The sequence below is a fragment of the Balearica regulorum genome, chromosome 4 (assembly GCF_011004875.1).
Source record: "Balearica regulorum gibbericeps isolate bBalReg1 chromosome 4, bBalReg1.pri, whole genome shotgun sequence".
NCBI lineage: Eukaryota > Metazoa > Chordata > Aves > Gruiformes > Gruidae > Balearica > Balearica regulorum.
The window spans coordinates 63,632,526-63,651,177 of NC_046187.1; the positions used below are offsets into that span (position 1 = coordinate 63,632,526).

Consider the following 18,652-nt stretch of genomic DNA (forward strand, 5'->3'; position numbering starts at 1 on the left):
TAGCCTCCCTGTAATGCGTTGCTAAAGCTTAATAAATGAAAATGCTACTGCTATTCCCATGGCCATGCTATTTCATTTACAATCCACTTGTACACTAGCTATTTTAAGCATAATTGTATAATGTGCTATATCAATTAATTTTATAGAAAAATGAAACCACCTGTAGCTGTTATGTCATGGGGGGAGTTGGTAATGGTTGTCTTACGGGATTATTTTCAACTCTTGTTTTCAGATCAGTAATGGCAACAGTCCTTTGATTTAGATCAAAGCGAGAACAACAGCTTCTTAGGAGCAAGTGAGAGTCAGAAGGTGAAAATGATGAGGGGAAATAAAGTAATAAAATCCCATAGCATAGCCTATGAGGCAAGCAACTTTATACGGCTATAGCTGCAATGTTATTTTAGTGTAGTTTACTTCTAAGTATGAGACCAAACCTTCAGAAGCTTGGATATTGTATTTTCTCCCTTGATTACAAACCAATGAATCTTATCTTGCCTGTACAGGTCTTGAATTTTTTCTTTCTTAGCCTATATTAACTTACAGTCATTGAAGATCTAGGGCACTTGGTGTAAATATTAAAGATGATATATGAAGCCTGACAAATTTAATCTTGGGTAATTATGCTCTACCTAGCTCTTCTAACTAGCGAAAGTTTCCCTACGATTTCAGTTGGCTAAGTAATCTGCTAGTGCAATACTGTGCTCTTCGATAGCTGCAGCACTGACAAGACGAACAAAGTGATTCCATACATTAGTCTCATTTTTCTAAGAATTTTATGAAAATTGCACGATGTTCTGTGATTAGCTGTAGCAGCCTACGCAGGAGGTGTTGCATTCAAAATGCATGAATTCTTTTACCCTGAGAATAATTCTTGAAAGGATATGCATAAATTAATTGCTTCTCCTGGTTCTCTCAATGCTTTCTGGTGGACATAGTTTTCTTCTGCAGATCTAAGATAGAAACTTTTTTGTGTAGAAAACTGGATTATTGCCTGTGAACAGATTTCTTACTGGCTAACTAATAGGATAAGTTCATTATCCACCAGATAACTTTCCTAATAAGCTCTGATCTGGCATGAACAAGAAGCTGAAGCTTAGCAGTTCATCTGACCTGTACATAGGTGCCCTTTCTGTGTTTATTTGACAATTTCTTTCTCTTCTGACTGACATTTCCCTCTGGAAAAAGAGTACAAAAAGAAGGGCAGCTAATTAATACTTCAAAATTTTGTTTCTATTTCTAACTCATCAACAGTTTCCCTTTTCAGCTGCATTGAGGGAAAATATCAAATAGAGTCTAATGAACTATTACTGCTAGCCAATTAAGACTTCCCCCCCCCATAAATTAGTTACAACACTGAGCAGATTTCATCAATTAGGAAAGCAGTATAATTCAATTCAGTTAATGAATAATAACGCATCCTTGCCTTGAAAACTGCTCAATTTTGATCAACCCCATTCTGCATTGCCCAGAATGTCTACACAGAAATTAAAATGATTATAAGTGTGAAGAGATTTCTCTTTGAGAAATCCTGAGAAGACTGATACTGTTTACAAGGAGATGTTAAAAAACAAAATACAGTGGAAAGACATAAAACACTTCAATGTATTTATCAGGTAGGCATTTGTATTTCTCTATTCTCATGTACAAAATTCAGAAGCAATTCCTCACAAAAGAGGAAGAGTTTATAAATTACAGTGAAAACTTCCTGTTAGCATTCAAATAAAAATACATAAAATAAAAATTCTTTACAAAAACTAAAGCCATTAAAAGAAAAAAATACTTCATTTTACTGTGCTAATTACAGTGATGAGTTATAGTTAAAAACTAAGAGTGTACTGGAATTGAACTAGTTTACCAATGCATATAAAAGTAGTATGATAATACCAGATAATTTTGAAAGAGCTGCGTAATCATAGAAAATTATAGGGAAATTTTATACCCTAATACACTAATCACAGAATTATTATTTAACTATTTTTAGGATTTCAAAGCAGTTTATTCCTTAATTGTTCAATTCATAGCATCCTACATGTTACACTCAAGCATTTGCTGCTTCTTGTGATGTGTGAAATTAGGTGGAAGATTGTTTGTTTTGAAATGGCAGATAATCTCTGGTTTTAGTCAACTTCGAAATAATTAAAATTTGGTTTCTAAATATCTAAGCTTTATAAATAATATTTCTGAGTATTTATTTCTGTTTCCAAGAAATAGGGGAAAATTGTAGGTATTCTATAAGCATACAGTAATCAGATCTAAAATTTGCTTAGTATGTAATACACTGTCATATTTAAGGTATCTTTTTACGTTAATTGCATTCCATACATAAATCATTCTATTTACAGTGGTTAGAGTATCCAGTAATTACTTGGGATTGTTTGTGGAGAAATGTAAGGACTCCAGAATGGGATTGTTGTTGTATTCTTCACTAATTTTGGTAGATGAAATCTGTCCAGTTCAGAACTCAGGATCTGTGCTTCCAGAGTTCAGATATATCTCCTACAGCACTTCAACATGGGTTTCTCTTGTCTCTCTACTTAGGAGAGAAAAGCTTGTACTTCTTTTTATGCTTGTACAGCTAATCACAAGTAGGGAGAAATTGGCAGGAGCAGGGCCGCACAATGAACCCCTCCGTTCCATGCTTTGAGGAATGCCATGCCTTGCCATGCGTCCGCACCCGCCGCAGCCTTGCACTGCATCATATGCTCCTCTTAGTCTGTGGAGGGGCGTATCAGCCTAACGCTGTATTTTTGAGTGCGTGTTTATTGCTAATTCAGGAGTGCTCTGTATTGATATTTGGTACTAATGCGGTTAGGCTTTCCCATAATTAATGGTTCAGGAAACCCACAGGGTGATACCATCTGAGTTTCCAGCAAACAGTAAGGGTTGTGCTTCAAATATTTGTGGAGAGGAATTTACAGCCAGTGGAAGATGCACGGTTTGGATGGGATAGCTTCCTAACAGTTCTAGCACTGTTATTTTTTTGTCATGCAACCTTGATTCTTGAAGAATCACAAGGAAGTTTATGCAAATCTAAGTATATTACTAAATCACCACCAGAATGCATTGCAATGTCGAAAACGAAAGCAGGAATTAGGGAAAGACAATGAGCCCAAGAAATGCTTAGATAGTACAAGCTGTTGGCACCAGGTTTCACTGCTTCGTGTAAAAGATAGTGTTTTCTTTTGTATCCTGGCGGTGGCATTGATGAAAAATTCTTTTTCTTTGAACAACTTTTAAAATTTGCTTGTAGTGTCAATACAGGCTCTCCATAAGGACTTGTCACAGAAATATTTATTTTTAAATAATAGAACAAAATACAAAGTGTAAGAGAGAAATTATAATTGACTAGGAATTTAGGAAGGGATCAGAATACAAAGAGGTGCCCTATACGTAACTGAATTTTATTATCTCCTTGTTCAAGATTGATTTCATTTTCAAATGCTTTGAGGTGAGGAATTTTTTTGATTGAACCACTTCCAGAAGAATTTGCCTTTGTAAGTGACACTGTTGTTTGAATCCGTTGCGTGGTGTGTTAAAGAAAACATTTGGCACATCACTTTCTTTTCCTTTCCACATAGTGGCTTTTCCATACTGCTTTACTTTTCAGAGCTAAGACTTAGAGATTCGCAAAGTCTGTATGTGGTTCCCCTAACTTGGAGCCCTATCATGAGAAACAACAGGAAAAGTCTACTTCATTTTTTGAGGTAATCTTTGAAGTCCGTAATTGCTTACATTAATTCTACTGGATGTTCTCAGATTAATTTTTTTCTTTAAAAATTCTTCTGTAACTCACCTGCTGTGTGGGTAGAATTGGCCCCTAAAACTCATCAAATTCATAATCTCTGTCCCTTTCATTTTTAGAAGGGATCCAGGTCTCTTCTTGTGTGAAAGCAGAAAACAAAACACTGGTTATAGCCAAGACCACTTCTTGCTGGGCGGCTTTCTGCATGTGAGTTGGCACGTTCAGTGGTGGGAGTTGAAGTGTCTCTGCTCTCAAGAGTGGACAACTCAAGAACACAAGGTAGCCTGGACCTACTGCGTGAAAGGAGAATGTAGACTGACAGATTTCTCCATTTTAATATTTTCCCTGATATTGTTTATTAACAATAAATAAGGCCTCTTTCACTGTTATAGTATGATTTTTTGCGTTATGTTAGGATTATTGTTTCTGTAATGCCTGTAAAACAATATGGGTCAAAGTTCCCATCCTGGGATCACATTAAACCTTGAAATATCATGAACATTTGACCATGCCCCGTCATTTGAGAAAAAGAAGAAAAATTTGAGAAAAAGATAAAAGTAAATAGGAATAAACTCAAGGAAAAAATAGAAGTCAGAGATGAGAATCAGTTAAGATGAATAAGTCAGAGCCTCAAAAGGATGAGATGATACAGAATAACTAGAAATTGAAAAGAGGAAACAAGATGTCAATTTTCTTTTAAAAGGAATAGAAATTAACATGAAAATGTATTGAATAACTATTTTACAGTATGGGGCAAAGCTATTGACATATTTGGAAGGTGCAGATGTGGGATAGTGTATTTGGTTTGATTTATTTTTATTGTGCTTTCCTCTTAGACACCGTTTTAGTTCTACAGGTTCATAGGGAAAGGAACTGACATTCAGATTAGAGAGCATATATAAATAATACAGAATTCATGACATTCTACTATTAAATACCAGAAGAGCAAAATCAAAGAATATTGTTGCTTATATATTGCCTAGATATAACCTAAAATTAACTGAAGTACACACATGATTTTTCAAATTAAAAAAAAAAAAAAAAAAAGCATATTCTAGAGTCTTGCCTATATGGAAAAATCTGTGACTCCAATTAGTTATTGTAAGTCAATACAGACAGTCTTCAAAGAAAAACAAAAAAAATTGAAGTAAATTGGAGACTATATTTTTTTCCTCTACTTGGTAGTCTATAAACAATAGATTGTTAACATTACAAATTGCAATTATGCTGATTTAAAAATATAATGGCTTTCTGAACAAAAATAAAAATTTGTTAGCTTCTTGAAATTTAGTGAAAATTGTTTCTAATAGAAAGAGTTAAGCAACCTAAGATGAGTAGTCGATATTGAACATCATTTATGAGATTGTTTTTAGTGTTAGATCATGTGTGTTTCTTCAGTAATAAGGCTAAAATAATTTTTTCTGAGACTTCACTTTATTCTAGTGCCTTGTATACCCATGCACAACATTTAGCTCAGTTATTAGAATGGGCAGAAGAATAAGCATTTAGGCCTAACCTTATAATATTTATGCATGTGCTGCATGAATATTCTTCAGAGCCTATTCTTCACACTGGCTATCCTCTTGATAATCACATTAATAAACACAGGACAATTAGTTTTATACAGTCTATCCAATAAATCACCTGGGATCATAAGCCTCTTTTCTTTTTCCCCTGATGCACAGCCCGGGCAAGATCTTCCGAGGAGCTGTGGAAAATGCCTAATTCCCATTTGTGCATATCAGAGTCTGGGGTTCAGCACTTCTGGGTTCACGTCCTTAGACAGAAAAGCACTGTTTTGTTTCTCAATCAATAAATAATACATTCTTCCTGGCTACGGAACGGGGGTTTGGGCAGAGCATGTCTCCTTGGCAGCACTATATTTTGCTAGCTGGAGGCACCGATCGTGCTGATGTGTATTTCTTTAATTTCCATTCTCATTTCCACTGAAGATTCTAATGAGATTCTGGTGATGCTTAAGAAGAGGAAGGGACAGTGTTTCTCTGAACATTATTCTTTCTAATGCAGAGGGCAGTAGTTTTCTGATGTGCAGCATTTAGCACATGTGAGAACAGATGTCTGTCTTTAGCAAACTGTCATTTGTCAAACTTAACAAAAATTGTGCTAAGGGAAGCTGGGGAAGGGCTGCGAAGCTGAGGGAGAATTGCAAAGCCTGGGTCTGGGAGCGCTGGAGTGCAGAGTGCTGATAGCAGCGTGCAAGTTTGCAGGGAGCGTTTCTTCTTGGCACTGACACAGCCAAGTCTCCAGCTCTGACACGTATGTTCCTCCAGCAGTTCTGAAGTGATGCTGCTCGCCGGATACAATGTCATACCCAGGGGTTCGTGGTCCACCTCAGCCTTCTAAGAGGACTCGCTACTGATGAAATCAAATGCTTAGAGAAGCATGAGATGCAGGGCTTTATCTGATGTTTTGTCTCAGCTAGAGCGGCTGGTGAATTGCCACAGCTCAGTGCAGCGCTGCTTTACACCACTGCAACTTTCTTCAGAGCAAACTCTTGGTAAAATCCTCTAATTTCCCTCTGATTGCGAACCGGTGTGAAGACTGGAATGATTTGCCTGTTGGAAGAATGTTGACTCTCGAGTGGGAGTCGGAGGGACTGCAAACAGTGGGTATTGTTGTGATTATATTTGCATCTCTGAAGCTGCTTCATTTGCTGGGACTGATTGATTTTTCAGAAGGTAAAGTGGTCACTCGCAGTTTGTGCTGTTTGTAGGTGTGATGTCTGATCTGCTAAAATAGACTTAGAGAGCATCAGCTGTGAAATGAAAAGGCTTGAAAAATGAAAATAACATTCAGACTAAAAAGCTTAGTTTGCTTTTGCTGGTTTTACTTTGTTATTGTAAAACAGAAGTAGGCGCTAGCGTAAGATTTGTATTTTACAATGAATTTCCAAGTGTCTGTGAGTGGATGTTTATTAGAAAGACAGCAGTGAACGTAACGCCTGTCTGTCAGTTGCCTTTGAAAGCTGTTCACTGCTACAAAACTTCATAGATTAAGTGGATCTCAGTTCAGTTCATGCTTATAACACACTTTGCTCTTCTGATTTATGATGCAATTAGAGTTTTGTTCTGTATCAGCATCTGTGTTTTAAAGATCTGTTTCATAGATAAATGCACAACACTGTTACTATAGAATAAGCTTTAGGATCAAGTCTGCTTGACACCTTTCAAACAAAAGGCGTAGATGCCAACATTAAATGTGGGTATTTAAAATATATATAATTAATATATGTTTTAAAATTCCTGTTTGCTTGCTCAGATTCCTGTCTGCGCTCTACTGGATGGCTCATATCATTTCAGCTACTCTCAAAGAGGGCTTCACATTAATTTTAATAGGATTTTTTTTTCCTGTACAAAGTGAGCTTTTTTCACATTTCATAGAAATAGGCTATTTCAGGTCAGTAATTAATGAGATCTTTCGCTGTCAACTTTCCAACAAAATGTCTGGTGTGGACTGCTGTAGTAAACAAAAGCTACTCACTCACTGAAGCCCTTGCTCAAAAAATACTCGCTTTTGTCAGTATGTTTGTACATGTGGACCCAAACCAATCCTTTTTGCTGTGTAACTGCTTTCCATCAGAATCACACAGCCAAGAAGAACATTTCAGTTTTCTGAAACATTAACTTTTCATCATGGAATAGGACCTTTGATGGATATACATTCACATCATCACTTCATAAAATTGTTCAGTGTGCTGATAAAATGTGAGATCTTTAACACAGTGCTTTTATAGTTACTGAACTATTGAAATAAATCATCCTTAAAACTGTATGTGGTTAGAATGTATAACAATTGCTGTGTTACTATAGAATGCATTGGTTAAGGAATTGTAAAATTACTTTATGAATTCTAAACAAATGAATAATTTTTGTCTCATAACAGTGCCCACTTTGGGGTTTGTTTATACTCTGGACGTGTAACATTTTTAACATCTAAAAACCCCTTTTACTAGATGTGTGTTAGCTTCAACTTTATAACACATGGTAACAGACAGGAAAAAAGAATAAAATTCAATATTGTTCTTTTAGCAGATAGACAGTTACATCTCTTTCCTAATTTCTCACAGAAAGATATTGCCATTAGGTCTGTGGGAAAATTTTAACTATACTAAATCAACTTTTTAAAAAAACTCCCTGGTAGAAATTATACTGATTTTAATATAAATAATAAGTTCAAGATGATGTATCAATTGAAGTAATTTTTTTTTTTAATGCACCCATTAACACCATGGCATTTCCTCACATGATAATGTAATAATTTCACTCAAAAGTACCTAGCAACATAAAACCGATCTCTAAGTGTAAAGAGATTAAACATTATAAAGTACAGTGAATATATTTATAACATCCGCCGTGTGAATAGCTCCAGTGACAGGGGATTTCCAGTTCCCCTAAGACTGATCTGTGCTATTTAACTCTTCCATGTTTGGGCACTGTAGTCACCATCAAACAAGAATTCTGCCCCAAATTATTAAGGAGTATTTTATAGGGTAGAACTAATGGTTTGTTCTTCTCCTACTGAATGCAAGGAAACATTTTCTGTTGATATAGAAGGAGGACCATGTTTGAATGGCCAATGTTGATCCTGAAACTAAAAACAAGCAATGAGCCCTTCTCATCTGCCCCATGGAGGCAGGGCATGAGATGTATGCTGAAACAAATCTGTTTCCGTAGCTAGGCTTTCTGATGTCTTAACATGCTTGGCTTAATGTTCCTGATATATTGACTTATTTTGCAAAGAGAAGGTGAAAGATAGGGCAGCATGCTTGTCCCAATATTTGCCAATAAAGGACAGAGAAGACAGTTAAATGATAAATCCTTAGTTGCTAACTTGTTACAACTCCACTGATTTTAGCTAGGTTGTGACGATGCGTTACGGCAGTTTCCACCAGCAGAGTGACTTGTCTAAGCCCAAATCAGGAGTCAGCAGCAGAAACTGGAGCAGAACTAAAGCGATCCACAATAGCATCGTAGACTGAGTGTTTCCATCCTTCCAGTTCACTTTTCCACTCTGTCCACAGAAGTGTAGAGGTAGCTTCAGCTTCACTACTCCTTAATCTGTTTGTACTGCAAAACTGCAACAGCTTGTTTATTTTTATAGTCATTCATAATGAGATGTACCCTATATCATGCATTCCAGGCACTTTCAGTATTATTTTTAAAAAGAACAGAGGTAAAACAATACCACACTTGCAGAAAAATTCCTTAACACAGATACTGGAAGTCTTCTACCAGTACAGCTTCTTCACCATACAGTCATCTCTCCTGCAAAAATGGACGTTCAATTGAACAAGCAAAAAGGTGGGTTATTCACTGTGCTATGATGGACAACCACCCTCCTTTACTTTATGTAGCAAAGGAGTTATGGTGAAGAGCAGCTTGACTTGCCCTCACTCCTCCATGGGAAAGTAGGAGAATCCAGGCAGTCGGCTTAGTTTTATTATAGTGTTCAACATCTGGCAGGACAGGGAACCTAGTTTGATCATTTGTCCCAGGCTACGGACTATGTTCTTCAACTTCATCCATCCTCCACTTTCCAATAAGCAGGAAAGAGAGACCAGAATGAGGAGAAAGCTGACTTCATTGGAGCCAGCAAGCTATTTCAGTTATAAGGACAGAATTGAATCAATACCTCTTTTACCAGAAGAGAATGAACCTCTCCTTTCCCTCTCCTTACATTACTTTGAAAGTGGTTTGACACTGATCAATATCTTTCCTCCAGCTTCCTTGCCTGAAACTTTTGCTGCAGGTCAGCTTCCCTCCAAAGCTTTTGTTTTGTTACTCAGCTGGAAGAGGAGGAGAGGAGGGCGATCAGAAGTGAAGCACAGGATCAGAGCAGTAAAGCAGCAGCACCAGGCTTAGAGGGAATTCATCCACCAGAAACTTGGAGGGGAGAGGTGGAAAAATGAAGGATTCACTTTGCATTTGTGTGTCCAGAATATCTCTCAACCTCTCTGTATAGCTACCACTTATGCAAATATGTGTGAGCAACTTTGTAAACATCAGGGGACTGCATAGATCAAAGTCTTTAAAAGGAAAAACTTTGTGCCTCTTCCTTCATCATGCATTGATTAAGTTTTGAAGTATAACACCTCATACAGAAATGTTTTTATTTTGCTTGTGAATATAATCAACTAATGTTGCAATCTATTTTAGACCCTGCTGTTCCTCTCCTTTTCCTTCCACTAATCTCTAACGGTTTCCAGAGCTTGCTATTATCTTCCAAATGCTTATTCAGATGTAAACTTCATGTCTGACGTATGAATGTCCCACAAACTCAAAATCTTTTGGCTAGTAGGACCCGCTGGTCTCTACATGTCTTTCAAATCAATAAGCCATCAAGGCCAGGTAGGAATATTTGATCCTTAGATTCTCTTACTTTCGTGCAAAGCAAAGAGCAGTTCAGTTACAGTTATCAATAGACATATTTGTCTGCAAAGTCAGTTTAAGAGTAAATAGAATAATTTTTGCTTTGATTAGAATTTCAAAATTGGAGAAGGGGTATATATTCTTTAAATAGAGGTAGTTTTCTGTCTTGGACCTTTTTTTCTTACCTAATTTAGATGGACAGAAGCTACTTCCAGTCTAGAGGTCATGTTAGTGCATTTGAGTTGATTTGTTCTGTCATACTAACATGCTAAAATGTGGCCTCTTTCCTCACTTGGATACTTAAAAGCACAGGGAGGATAAGGTTAGGTCTGTCTGCAATAATCTGTGTTAACATGTTGTTAGTTACCCTTATGGCTTAGCAAAACCAGTAAAGTTTAAAATATTGTCTTGAGTGCAGAAAATAAATTATATGGGGAAAGATGTATTGCTGAGAAATTCTCTATTGCTTTGTATTTTTTCTAAGAAAAAGAACCCCAAAAAGCAAGGGAGTTTTCTCCTTGTCTACATGTGGCTGATAAGAATTATCCAAATTTGAATGTCCTACCTATGCCCTGGTTGCTGTGCTACAGGTTCTTCTTCCAACAGGCTTTTCTGTGGTGCTCTCTTTCCTGTATCACCTCTCTCAGGCAAATGAGATGCAATGTAGCACAACTCCACAGCAGACAGAAAGGTAGGGAAGACACCACACAGCAGTACATGTTCCCTTGCCTTTTCTCAGCAGCTGCTTATAACACCTGATTAGGATCTGCTATCAGTAAGCTGTTCAGTTTTCACACGGTGAAATGTCCACTTCCTACTTGTCTTTTTTTCTTCTCCAGAGACACTTGTAGGATTGAGGGAACTACTTTCTTCTGATTAAGTTTAAAAAGTTCAAAAACTTCTGTTCACGGATGCTGATATCCCAGTGCCAATTCATGGCATCAAGGTACATAGAAGTGTTGTATTTCCTGTGATCATCAGTGAATATTTCACACCACAAATGACAACTAATAATTCCTTCAGCATCAAATGTATTACCACCTGTGCACATAGTTTATTTGCTGAATATGGCTAGATGAAAGGTGTTAACATTCAAACATGACCTTTCCAGAAACATAACTCTTACCCTCAGAGATGAACAAACTGGATTTCCTTTTTTTTCTTTGGGTATTACCCCAATCCCCTTTGTAAATCTTGACAGAGATTCTGGTTTCAAGGTCACTATAGAAAAGTCATATAGAAGCATCTGTGGTTTGCACAGCAGACAATAGTTACTTCAGACCAAATGCAAAACTGCATTAAGTAGTTGCTTTAAATCCAGTCTCGAATTGGTGTAAAAATTGAGATGCAAATTTCACAAGAATATGCTCATTTATAAGGACATGTCTTCTTGCACATGTATGTTTCTGTACGCTTCTGTTGGGTGCAAGACAGGCTGAAACTTACTGAAACTTGTAACCCTCTGTTAGATCTAGCTCAAGGTTGTTGAAAATGTTCTATTTACTCTTCACCTTCCCTCCAAAAATAGGCTCTTTTAGGCTTAGGAGAATGATTTTGTTTGGCAAGCACCATCTTGACTAACTTTGTGTAAGAAGAATATAATCTTGACATAATTATGTTGAAACTGAGGATTTTGTTTTGCTTTTACTTTAGTGGCTTTCCTACCTGGACCTAATGAAAAGATGTACTTAGGACATACAAGTGTAAAGTAATGTGTCTGATAAATGAAGAGGAGCAAACTCATCCTTTCATGTCAAAACCAGGGACATAATGCATCAATCTAGACATTTCCTTTTACCAAGCTACTTTCCATGGACTTCTCCAGGGCATTTTAACATCCAGATCTGAATCACTGAGGAATAGGTCATTTTTACATCCATACCAGTCTGAATTCAAAGTTTAGATATTGTAGTATGAAAAGTGGAGAGAGATATTTAAAATATGTTAAAAATACTGATATAAACTTAAGTATTGTCTCTTCACATGAGAGTTCATAGGAGGATCAGGCATTATGAATTTTCTGGACTGCTTAGACAAAACTTTGTATGCACTGACCCACTGTACTAAAACTTTACTCTCTGGCTCAGGATCACACAGTACATTTACATCCTAAATCAGGGAGGATTCCTTTTGGCCACACTGTTCTGTGGGAAGCTTACCCCTCAATCATTGGATCCTCCACTTGGACTTTTATCTTTCTAGTCCTGATTTTTTTCAAGAAAATGTTCTTAGAGATAGTAATTTTAGCCTGAGGGACTGACTATTTGCAAGCAGGTAGGGCAGCTTCTCCTTTCTCTTTGCAAAGTCATATTTACTTTTGAGCATCATTTGAACTTTCTTCAAGAGGTGCTGAGTATTCATCTTAAGCAGATCATTCATCCAAGGTTGTCTGTGTTTTTACCACTTTTCCCTCCATAGTAGATCAGCTGTCCCTTTCTCAGCACTGTTTTACTGTCATTGTTCGAGTATATTATGAATAATACCTGTGTTGAGTACAAACATTTGAGAAGCAACTGGAGTAAAATGTGTTTGAATTAGCACTCAGAGAAGAAAAAGAGTACTAGGTTTTGTCAGGATGTACTACATGTATGAACTGTGACCACCGCTCCGTCTGACTATTGCAGAATGCTAAAGTAAATGGATTCTTTATCAACAATGGAAATCAGAAGATGAAGGAAAGATGACACAGAGAGCACCCAGTATTCAATCATAACACCCATTGCTGGCCAAAATTACACATCCTTTGAAAGGGAATGAGGTATTTTCTCCCAGTATATAGAGAAAAATACCCCAAGTAAAGATAAGTAACTTGTATTTGATACCTGTAACAAAGTTTGTATCTAACCCGTGTGCATCCTAGAGCGTGGATACCAGGACCTTCCTACAGAATGCCCCACTTATGCATTTTCCCTCTGCACTCTGACGCTGCTTCAGGCCCAGGCTGATTTTAAAATGTAGCTCCACATAAAATAATTCATTTTAAGATGACAGAGATTCGGTATGACAAAGTATGCTTCTGAAAAATAACTACACTCGGTCAGCTGAGCATAGGTGAGGAGAGAAAAGCATTGCCTAATCACTACTGTATTTCAGGGCTGAGAATCTAGAAGGCTATACTGTAAGATATGATATTTGTAAAGACATAAATAATCATTGCCTAAAGTGACGTTATAGAACAAGATTAAATATGCACAACGATGAAATGACTGAATGAAAAAAAAGTCCATAATAGTACACTAATGTAGAAATAATGTAGTCACCTTTGACTGAGAAGTCTCTTGACTTCTTAAATTATTTGTTACTTGTTTGATGCAGTTTTTGACCAGAATTCTTTGATATTAACGAGACATGGGAGACAGTGAATTTTGTAGGGATTTATGTATTTGGATTATGTACAGATCTATATGAAACATCAAGATTTACAAAGCAGTTGAATCTGTTCCCTGTAAAGCAAAGCTAATAATGTAATTTAAAGCCATTATACTCTAATTTCATTGTGTAGTATGCACTTTAGCTCATAATAAAAATTCTTATGGAATTACCTTTGGGAAAAATTGCAAAAGCAGGCATAAAGCTGGTTTTGCAGTCTCATCTGGACACTTAATGCTGCATAACTGCTTCAAGTTACTATAGCAGTATAAAGAAGCACAAATCAGACTGTTCGTTTACAGAAATGTAATATGCCCTTCAAAGTCTGTAGTCTGTGAACTTTTAGAAATACCCTAACAGTTGATTGACTGCGTGTGTGTATGTGTGTGGTGTTCAACATTTGTTGAGGAGAGAGAAATAATATAAAATTGAGACCTTGTGTACCAAATTTTAAGACTAACTAACTTTTAACAGCTATGGTGTCCCAAGGGGACAACTGTGTAATGGAAGGTCTGACACAGGTGCAAGTAGGTCACTTTTGATGTTAAAAAAAAAATTAAAATTATTGTCATTACTGATAAATTCATTACTTGTCTGTAAAATATATTACTGCTGTATATTCTGTATTTCCATGCTAAAATGCCAGGCTGTTGTGCAGATTGATTAGTTTATATTTGCTTGTAAGTAAATGGATGGATTCCATATGTGCATTTGCCTGATTTTTGAATACGTATATAGATGAACAGACCTTGAATATTTCTGATAGACATCTGCCCATATTTTGGTTACAATTTATTTTCAGCCACTAATCACTCAAGAAAGAATGTGTTATGTCATAAACCAGATCATTATTCAGACAACAGGGCTTTTGAAAGTTAGAAGGATATTGATCGAATTTCACTGAAATGAGTCAAACCAAAATGAAAGTGCAGCAGTTCAGTTACTGTTTTGTGGTGCTCCCAGAGGTGGTTTGTTCCTTGCAGATAAAACTGCTGGGTTCAGAGTGGGAGAGAGAAATTAGAGGAGAGAGGATGGTTGAGGAGTAAAGGGGGGAAAAAAAATGTCTAGTTTGCTTAGTGATCTATCACCAAGCAAGTAAGTGGTGAGGTAAGGAGGGCCTCAAAACAAATTTAAAATAAAATAGAATAATTGGGAAAGTAAATATAAAGGCTTATGAATTTCAGTGAATTAGATTTTTGTATGTCATGTGTTAATCACATTTAAGCATGCACTCCTGTGCAAGGAGAGGAAATGTAGCATTCCATGCTCAAAAAAGGAGGATTATATTCCCCTGTGATCTAATGGGAGACACCTTACTAAATTGTGACTCTCCAGATATCCAGAATGACAGAAGCACTTGCTTCAGCCTAGCTAGATCTCTGAATCCAACCAGAAATGTGTTGGCATCAGTCAATTCCCCAAACTTTATCTTTAACTACCAATACTATCTATTTTCTTGTTGAGAAAGCAGGTAGTCGTGTCTCAGATTCCAATAAAAATCTATTGTAAGTTAAATTACAGTAAGATTGTTATGGTAGGGTATCATCTGTTGTATTCCTATATATTTTCTTCAGCTATAAACACTTCATATAACCTATTCTTTTTAATGCAAACTCTGGTCTTTCTTCTTTCTTTATTATGAGCAATATAATTTATTTGAACTCATATGTATATATGTATAGAGAGGCATACACTCCTTTGAGATATATAGCACATAGAATACAAATATACACATATGCAATGATATATATATGGAAAATAATTTTATATTTCAAGTTTTGATGGATTAAGTGCAAGTAGATAGATTTGCAGTATTTCACAGGCTGCAAATTTAGAAAAGTCTTTGCTGATTTGTATTTCTTTTTAAATATTTCAAAATACAGGGCATATTTCTCAATCTTTTATGTGAGGAGTCTTTTAATACAACATATTTGTAGTGCGAATGCACTTTTAATTTCAGTAGAAGATACTATTTTGTTATTAAAGTGTGGAAATTTTCTATGGGAGTCTGTTTTCCCAAACAGAAATAGAAAAATAGAATTAATTTTAATTTAAACTTGTAAAATAAATTATAAATAATAACTTGAAGGAAAATATTTTGTAGTTTGACATTGCAGATAGACTCTTCCTTGCTATATTTCAATAATGATGCACTGCAAATAAATGCTTCTTTGTTATATTTCAATAATAAGTAATATGATTTACATTACTGAAAAAAAATATTTTTGTTTCCAGTTCTTTCTCCCCCTGGGCAATTGTACATCCTCATTACTGAAGTCACTAAATGGAGCCAAATCAATTAACTTGCAGTAATCGTTTTGGGATTGGATTCAGCCCCTGATCCTCAGATATCTCCGAAAACTGTAACTTTTCTACTTGCTTTTCTCAGATGAACAAGTCTAATGCATTGTACTAGATAAAATTCCAGCTGATTTCTTCAGAGATTACACATGTCCATCACTTTATTCTCTCAGCAGAGTATTGTGCAAAAAAATAGCACATTCCGAATATAGCAATCAACACAAAAGTGTAGGCTGTTTATATAAAAGTAGAGAACCTCAAAGTAATGCCAATAAATGGATGCTTCACTGTATACCTATATATTACCATGAATTTGTGCTTCTAGCTTTTTCCAAATGGAGATGAAATTGCTGAAAATAGTGTTATTAAAAGCTTTTATTCAGATCTATTTTATTTGTGCTAGGTTAAACATGTATCTCATGGATGAACGCTTGAATAGAAGCATCTGAAAAGTCATAATTAAGTAAAATCCTTAGTAGAAAATTATCGCTTGTATAAATTTTACTAAATTGTGCAATTTTATATTATTTGTATAACCAGAGACAACAGTTGCATCCATTCTATTGTTTATTTTTAAAAAAGTAAGAGAGTTTCTGCCCAAAGGCTTTACAGTTCAAGGGCTGTTTCTATTCGTACTGCTTCGGAAGCAGCCAGCGAGAAGGCTGGCGTCTCAGGGAGCAGCAATCTCACTCCTAGTTCTCTGCTGCTGAGAAGGAACAAGTAGCAGCAGGTCAATATTTATGGCAGTTCACCTTTTCTTCACACTGCATGGCATCCTAATTGGGGACATCTAATGGGAGGGACAGAGAGGAGATTCAGCGCAATGCTTACACTAACAGGAAGCAGGACAGAGCAGGTCCTCAACCCTTCTCCAGAGTTGAGGAGGTGGCGAATGACCCAACGTTTGCGTGTAACAACAGGCAAAGGCAAGTAGAGATTTTGCGTGTGCTATATAGATAGGTCACGGCCAGGCCTGGAGGCATTGCAGTGGAAGCACTTGTTGGATGCAGTTTTTAAAGAGGGCTTAGAACTGTCATGGGTTAATTCTTTAAGAGAGTTAATGAGCTAGGGAACTGCAAGGAAGGAATCACAGCAGGGTCTGTTAAGGACCTGATGATGTTAGCAGTCTTTTAAGAGTAGATAAGATTGAAGGACAATTGCAACAGACTCCACAGGCTCAGGGCAAGCAAGCTAGAGCTCTTGCTCTTTTTTGCTCTTCTACTAAATGTATGTATATGTATCCGTGCACATGTATATATGGCCATGCAGACAAAAACCAGAAGAAACTGAGGGCAGGGGGAACAACACCAAAAAAATTACAGTTTAGGATTTTCTGTGGGTGCTATTTTCCCAAAGTAGTATAGTTATTTACTATGTTGGATGATAAATGAACATTTGGAAAACAACTGCTTTGAAACAAAGGAGCCTATAATTGGCCATGTGGGAACATAAATGAACATGCTCTGGTTTTTAGAAGTGTTGAACTAAGAATTGTGGGAGATTTCAGAAGAAACTTCTGAAAATCAGGCCACTTCAAATTCCTGGATATTGACCTTTGTGACCCAGTTTAAGCACTGGTGGTTCTTTGTATGCTATTTATCCTCAGCAGAAAGTCTTTTTCTTTCGTGATGGTTTTTAGTACTTTTAAGTTGTATGATCAGTCTCTTCAGTCAGATGAATCCAGGGAGATCTAAAGTGTGCCCTGGTGCTTAATTTATCCAAGTTTTTGGTGGTTTGATGTGGAGTGGAGTGTACTCAGATGGCCAGGAAGCTGCCTGGAAACTACATTAAACTGCTTCACACTGAGAAAACAGTTTTCATAGACTTGTTTTTTGAATAATCTCCCTCTTTCTTATTTCAATAAAGACTAGTCTTACCCTGCAGGCAGTAAGAAACATTATTTAACACCAAGTGATTCACAGTGTATTACTACTGTACTACACAGTTGCACATTTCTGAGAAAAAATGAACTTAATAGTAGTTTTATTACTTTAATCCTATTATAATTGAATTCATAAATTAGCGCATTGCTTCTGCTTTGGAGTGTATTTGAGAATGGCTAGAATATCTAATTATAAAAATGAGTGGGGAAAAAAAGTGTTGTCTTTACTCAGATATTCTAGGAGATAAGCAATCTCATTCGTATTTTCTATTGCTTTCTTTGCAGTTGTGGTCTTGCAAAATATTTCTCCGAGTTGAAATCTTACTTCCTGTAAAAATAAATAGAGGTTTTTTGCTATAAGTCTTTCTGGCTCATTATGAAAAGGAGGAAGGAAGAATAAGTTAATAAGTTAGAATTCAGGTTTTGTTTATTTTCCTTTAGCGGTTATGGAGAGAAACTGAAAATGTAAAGTTTTCACGTAACTGAAACTCAGGAATTCACGGGAGTGATAGGAATGTGAATTGACAGAAGATGCTCAAGTTTCATCTGATATAGTGTTTTCTGATTATGTTATTTAATGTCTTCTTTAATATTTGATAAATATTTTACATTTAAATAATGTTTTTAATTCCAAAAACTTGCAAGAATAGCAGAAGAAAAAAAAGGATATGAACTAATTTCAAATCTCTAGATTCTTATCCCAAATGTATTTCTTTAATATAAATTTATCCTCTAGTCATCCTAAGTAGATAGCACTTTTCAAGACAAGACTATGGAAGGTTTAAAAGAGCCAGAAGTACCAAATTCTCTTTAAACCAGGTTCCAGAAAAACTTAATAGTGGGCTGTTCCTAACGGAGAACATTTATGTGAGAACTTGCCTCTTCTGAAATTTTCACCCATATCTGTCTGCCTAAATATAATAGCAGGGTGGAAAACTCTTTGAAAATAATTATGCTAAGCTTGTACAG

General features: G+C 36.2%; 1 protein-coding gene across 4 annotated transcripts in view; it reads left to right on the plus strand.

The window, feature by feature from the left end:
* The window catches only part of KCNIP4 (potassium voltage-gated channel interacting protein 4), a 446,323-nt gene that overhangs the window by 326,929 nt on the left and 100,742 nt on the right, over nucleotides 1-18,652 (plus strand). The window contains exon 1 of one of the 4 annotated variants that reach the window (XM_075752406.1): nucleotides 5,985-6,441. The exons of the other annotated variants lie outside the window; for them this stretch is intronic. Within the exon in view, the coding sequence (XP_075608521.1) occupies nucleotides 6,330-6,441 (112 nt within the window). The 5' untranslated portion in view covers nucleotides 5,985-6,329. Of the gene's footprint in view, nucleotides 1-5,984; nucleotides 6,442-18,652 lie in introns of those variants that run through there. 4 annotated transcript variants of the gene reach the window in all.